This window comes from Dermacentor albipictus, chromosome 2 (genome assembly GCF_038994185.2).
Source record: "Dermacentor albipictus isolate Rhodes 1998 colony chromosome 2, USDA_Dalb.pri_finalv2, whole genome shotgun sequence".
In the NCBI taxonomy this organism is placed as follows: domain Eukaryota; kingdom Metazoa; phylum Arthropoda; class Arachnida; order Ixodida; family Ixodidae; genus Dermacentor; species Dermacentor albipictus.
This window is the reverse complement of record NC_091822.1, coordinates 64,038,507-64,045,000: the sequence shown is the minus strand read 5'-3', so window position 1 is coordinate 64,045,000 and position 6,494 is coordinate 64,038,507. Positions and strand designations below refer to the sequence as shown.

At 45.3% G+C, this 6,494-nt stretch overlaps 1 protein-coding gene across 2 annotated transcripts in view; it reads left to right on the top strand.

The window, feature by feature from the left end:
* Window positions 1-6,494, top strand: part of LOC135908965 (cytosolic endo-beta-N-acetylglucosaminidase-like) — a 42,205-nt gene that overhangs the window by 12,178 nt on the left and 23,533 nt on the right. For both annotated transcript variants that reach the window (XM_065440822.1, XM_065440823.1), the window contains exon 4: window positions 2,660-2,977. In XM_065440822.1, the coding sequence (XP_065296894.1) occupies window positions 2,660-2,977 (318 nt within the window). The remainder of the gene's footprint in view (window positions 1-2,659; window positions 2,978-6,494) is intronic.

The following is a 6,494-nucleotide window of genomic DNA, read 5'->3' as shown; positions in this document are numbered from 1 at the left end:
ATGACTACGGTTTCCGTCTCCAAATAAGCGTTAAAGGTTATACTCCTCAATCGCACAAAGGCTCCCAAACCATCAAATCCATTTGAAATATTTTTTTGTTGCATTTAGTGAGAGAGTAAATTATACCGAGTGTTGTAAGTGGACATAGTATGTATGGCTTCTAACATGTAAAAAAAGTGCCCCAGTTATGTAAATAAAGTGAAGTGCAAGGTTTACAGCTCCAGAAGTGTGCAACAAAGTTGAATCCCTCAGTAGTGACAGCTGTGTCGGATAGATCTTCGAAATATGACAACTATTCATCTAAAGCTGAAAATACAATCCTTCGAGCAAGTTTCCATCGCTTGGTTTACAGAATCGGCAGGTGCCTCAAGAAGCACAAGCAAGGTGTGTGTAAACTGCCAGCGAGGCTTCTAGAGAAGCCCACATGTTTAGAAAATGGTGGTCTGTTGCAACCGTCGCCATCTATGTGTTAAGAGGTCAACTTCCACGAAAAAAATAATGAAATAAATTTTTAGGTCTATTCTTCATTTAGTATGCTCTAATATAACAAAACTTAGCTTATCTTATAGTTCTTAATGCTGAATATGTATTTATGGTGACGTGACCTATCATGAAGCAACAGAACCAATTTTGGCACGTTTATTTGACGCTGTTGAGACGTATATTACGTTGCATTTCTAAACAGCCAGGCTAAATGTGTGCTTCTCACTGTAATGCATGTGCAATGACTAAAAGATATGGTAGGCGACCCTAATCTTTGACTTAGGTGTCTCTTAGTGACACTCGCAGCTCGGCGTTGGTGTGCTTGAAGTTAATATTAGCCGAGCGCAACGCACGAACCAAGCTCGGAAGCAACTGGTTTCCACTAATTAGCTGGTTAAAGGGCTGCTTCTTGTGTGTGACGTCATTAGTGACGTCATTACTTCCGCTTTATACTTCCCTATTTCCAGGAATTTCGCCGAAGTTGTGCTCCCGTAGCGGGTCTCGGTTCTGTGCTTTGGTGTGCAGTAATCAGTGATGTCTAGTTAATCCTGATTATTCCAGACACTTCAGTAACTCAACTTGTAGCTAAACTTCTGCTCTGATATCTATAATGGCATTCATGAATTTTCTGTTGTACTATGTTTTCATATTTCTTTCTTATTCGTTTTGAATTTCGTCCCCAGTCATCTTAATGATTTCTAATTAATTCTAATGATTCCATACCCTTCAGTAACTCAACTTGTAACTAGACTTATGCTCTGATATCTGTATTGAAACCCACGAATTTGTACTGTACTATTCTTTTTGTTTTATTTTCTGATTTATTTTGAATTTCCTCCCCGATCGTCTCAGGAGGTGAACCGCAGCGTTGCGCAAAAAACCAAGTGTGTCACTCAATGCTCGTGCCCCTAAAAAGTGTGACGTGCGCTACACCCGAAAATAAAAGCGACGTTCTAGCCCTGCGCTGCTTGGTGGGAGTACTCAAATTCCTTTAGCATATGTGGCATTTCCCCCGTTGCGCGAAAAGATGTTTTTCTTCTCTAAATTTGCAGCGCACTTGAGCTTACACGCGAGCGTGTCTTCAAACGATAACAGTGGCGTGAATATAATTAAGCTGGTAATAATGATGACAACTGCTTCTTTACGTCCCTAATTAAGAACGCGAAGGAATAGAATGGGAATGAATGACAGTGCCAAAGAAGCTTCAAAAGCCACTTCACTTTTACTCACCTAGATTTAAACACCCAACATACACGACAGAATCAAATAATTACGTTTCAATGAATCAAACGTAGTATGACCATCAAACGGTCACGATATAACAATACATACGAAACCAGCTGTTCACACAATCCTGAAAGTACTAAATTTTGTGGGCCAACATGTATCAACTGTATATCAACAGTTATCGGACAAAGCAGCATTACATCTTATTATCCTTTGGAAAGCATTGTAACCTGCCATATGTACTGCCTGCACTGTGCTCAGAGCTTGGGAAGATGAACAAACGCTGCGATGCGTTTCTTCCGGTAGCGCTCCGCTTTCATCGTCATGGTGAGGTCATGTCATTGCAGGGCAGAACACGTCGGCTGCAGCAGCGATTAGATCAGCAGTCTGTAGTCACCCCTTAGTTTGCCCATAAAAGCTGTACTACCTCAGCGAAACATGAATGGTAATGCATGCCTTGCCTTGAATGAACGCGCAAAGAAATAACAAAACTACTGACGATCCAAACCGCCACGTTCAAGTGAGCAACGTCATTCCGCATGACGTAAGAACTGTACGCACGCTTGGGCCGGTCCGTTACTGATTGTGGCACAAACACTAGTCTGTAGGGGCTGCTATGAATAAACTAATCAACCTAACGTAAGATTTACAAAAAATAGCGTACATTTGCGTTTTAAGGCATGGAATTGTCACATTATCTTGAAATATTCGAAATAGTCGTTTTTGAACATTTTTCCTAGATAGTTTTCGTTTCATTGTCTCCACATGCACGCTTCTCCCGTGCTTTAGACAGATGTCACAATGCCCAGTACTTGCAAACCCATTATCTACTATTTTCACTGTTCATACGGCACTCTACTGCTGCAGATTCTGCGGTAAACTAGTCTGGTTAAGAAATCAAACGCTCCTATTTTTCTTTCTTTTCTGTTACGACTGAACACGCGTCCAGGATAGGTGCTGCATGCCATTCGTGAAAGACCTCCTCCGCTTGCTGACGGAAGAGACGCACAGCGCCGTTCCTGGTTCCATGGTCGTCTGGTACGACAGCATCACGCGAGGCGGCAAGTTACGCAAACAGAACAAGCTCAACTGCAAGAACCATGTGTTCTTCGATATGTGCGACGGCATCTTCCTCAACTGCGAGTGGAACGAAGAGATGCTCGAGTACTCGGCGAAGTTTGCCCGCGACCGAAAGAGCGACGTCTACGTCGGCATCGACGTGTTCGCGCGAGGCACGAACTACGCCGGAGGCTTTGAAACGCATCAGGTGAGCTGCTTTGGGACACGCCCTTCGGCTTCTCCAGCACATGCGCGTTGCCGAGTCTCGGAGGCCTTCAAACCATACAATTTCCTATCTAGGGGAGGGAGAGGGGGGGATAGTTTGGCTCCAGCGTCTACGTAATTTGCCTGGAGGGCGCTGTGCCAACTTGGGAACGCAAGCATATATATATAGGGTGTCCCAGCTAGCTTGGACCAAGATTTTGAAAAAAACCTATGTGTTCTTCAGGACAGAAATCGCATGGGTGTTGTTAGCGTTTATCTAAACTTGCAGTACCACATTTATCGCTCGTCTTTTTTAGTAATTGGACTAGATTAATTAATTAACCTTGTAAATATAGCTTGAAACGTTCAGGCATCAATAGGAAAGTTGTGGAGCTCCACAAATATTGCCCAACCCAGGCACTTCCAACGTGATGGACTTAGCGTGACCGTTTTTATTCGGGAAAAACGAAAGCCCGCGGAGTTGAAAAAATACCACGTGACAGCGCGCTCTGTGCGCCCAAATGCGCCATGATTATAGCGCTCTCAATCGTGCTTTGTAAAAAACACCGCTCGCTTCGCGCCGTTCATGCTGCCCACGCTTTGTGCTTGGTTCGCGTTGTGCTTGGTTCCGAGATAAACGCCGGTGGGTTGGGGTGGCAGTTGAAATACAGCGCGGCTCCCGTTTATGCGGTGATAATTGCACTCTCACGCTAGCAGAATGCATACGGAGGAAAAATGGCAAGCTCATGAGTTCGAATTTTTGAGCTAGACCCCAGCAAGCAAACACGCATTATAACAAGCTTGATAACGTCTTGTGAATTACGCTGGTTGTCACAAAAGGAAGAACTGTAAAGTGACACGGAAGATTGCTTTTTAGCTTCCTGTACATTCCTTTGCGGCAGAGAATTTGTAATTTCATACTACTTACGTGCCTTTTCCACGTCGTAGAAAAGTTTCACACAGATCACTCTTTTCATGGATAACGGTTGTATAGACTTATTCGCTGTCATGTCTGTCTAAAGAATGTGTCCGAACAAGTCGCCCTCTGCCATAATGCAGTGTTGGCGCCTTTTCAGCACGTCCAATGTAGCTTTTTTGATGACGCAAGGCGGTATCTCGCTGCAGGCCTCAGCAATCTCTGCATTTAGCGCTTCTGGTGTAGTTGTAGGTTTGCGGTGCACTCGGTCTTTCACATGTCCCCACAAAAAGTCAAGAGAGGTCAATTCCGGTGACCATGCAGGCCATGCCACTGGTCCATGCCGCCCAACCCACTGTCGTTTGAAGGCTTCGTCAAGCCAGGCTTGGGCAGGGCTGCTGCTGTGAGCTGGTGCACCGTCGTGTTGACACCAAGTTCGCTTTAAAAACGCAAGAGGAAGATCACAGCGGAAACTTCGACTGGGCTTTCCAAGATGTCGTTAACGTATCGCTGAGCAGTGAGCATGTGGCCAAAAAATATGGGGCTAATTATTCTTCCGTCAAAGATACCGCACCCCACACTGAATCAGCATTGGTACTGGTGTCTGGTATGCGCCACCCAATGCGGGTTCGTATCGCTCCAGTAATGCGCATTATGGATGTTGACTTGAGAATTTCTGGAGAAGGTTGCCTCATCTGTCCAGAGCACTTTGTCAACAAAATCCAGTATTTCGTCACTCTTCACAAGAACCCAATATAACAAATGAATCCGCCATTGAAAGTCTTTTTGTTGCAGCTTTTGATGCAGTTGGAGGTGATACGTGTGCATTTCAGCCTTCCTAAGAACTTTGACAGTGAAGAATTTGAAATGCCGACCTCACCACTCATATCACGCACACTGGAATGAGGGTTTGCAGTCATGAAAGCCAAAATGTCTCCTTCAGCCTCTTCACTGTTGGTCCCCTTTCTGTGCCGCGTCTTCTTGGAGCTACCTGTTTCATTCAGCGTCAAATAACTCCTCAAAATTGTGTTCGCGCTAGGTGTTCCCCCACATTGCCAATTTCGGTATACCTTGGCAGCTTTCCTCTTGTCGCCCCGTGCCGCTCTCAAGGCCAAGACCATGTTCGCCTTCTGCTCGCTTGAGTACGGCATGCTTTAGGCACTGCAAACAAATTCTTCGAAACGGCTGCGCGGCACGACAGTAATAGACAGTCGAGCTCACATGCATCTAGCCGCTGGCACAGCTTGGAAGAAAAGCAGCGTTGTAACAAATGATGCTCTCTCTCGCACAGGTTCCAGATGTATGATGCATGTTTTGCGTGTATTTTTTCTATTCCGTATCGACTTGAACGCTGAAAAAAAATCGCTCTTCTCGTCATATAGGAATTAACGGCTGATGACGGCGCCTTCTTCGGCGACAGACGCGAGCGGCTGCTGACGAAGCGCTTTTTCGGAGCGCCGTCGCCAGCCGCTGCCGGTAATGTCAGAGCCGAGCAAAGGTTGAAGCCTTTTCTCGTAAGTGAATGGAAGGCGCGGCGCTGGCGATATTTTTACAAATCACTCATGAGAGCGCTGTAATCACTGCGTATTCGGGTGCACAGAGCGCGCTTTCATGTAGTATTTTTTAAACTCCGTGGGCTTTCGTTTTTCACGAATAAAAACGGCCACGCTAAGTCTATCTCGTTGGAAGTACCTGGGTTGGGAAATATTTGTGAAGCTCCACAACTTTCGTATTGACGCCTGAACGTTTCAAGCTATATTTAAAAAGTCAATTAATTTATCTCGGCTGATTACTCAAAAAGAAAGACGAGCAAAAAAATGGTACTGTAAGTTAAGATAAAAGCTAACAACATCCACGCCATTTCTGTCCTGAAAAACACATAGTTTTTTTCAAAATCTTGGTACAAGCTTGCTGGGACACATTGTATATATAGGGCTCGGGTTATTTTCGAACGTAGCCTAAGGCAGGGTCAAAACTGCCCAGATAACCCTTGGTGCACAATAAATGCTATCCGTGACGTCACAGGTCGTTCTATCGCTCGCAGTACCTCAAATTTATCGCCTTCGAGATTGGTTTCTATCGACTTGAGGGAGGCCTCAGGGAGGGGTGGATGTAGAAAGGACCCGTGATAGCTTCATAAGCAGTCCCAATTTACTTTGTAACGCACCTTGGGTTAATACCTAATGGCAAGTAAAAAAGATATTAACATAACATACGGCTCGATCCGATACACATTGAACGAGCACCTACTGATCTCCTCAATACTGGTCACGTTCTGCAAAGCTTCATCCTAAACCCAGTGCCAGCAAGTGACGGGAACAAATCTCGGAGGTAGTGTATTTGCGTGCTGCAGACGGCAGACAGAATAACAGGAGCCCATAATGCGTCATAGAATAGCCGCAATGCTTTTTGACATCAGCTATCAGAAACTGTCATTCCCCTGCAGTCCCGTGTGTGCAATTAGTGTTAATGCCTAGTGCAAGCCTAGTGCCTAACGCGTAGTGCAAGCCGACGAACGCGTCACTAGTGGCGGCCTTGCAAAGTGCACCCGGGAAAGGAGGCAGCCCTCCGCCGTAGTCGTGCTTCTCTATTCACGTTTTCGGAG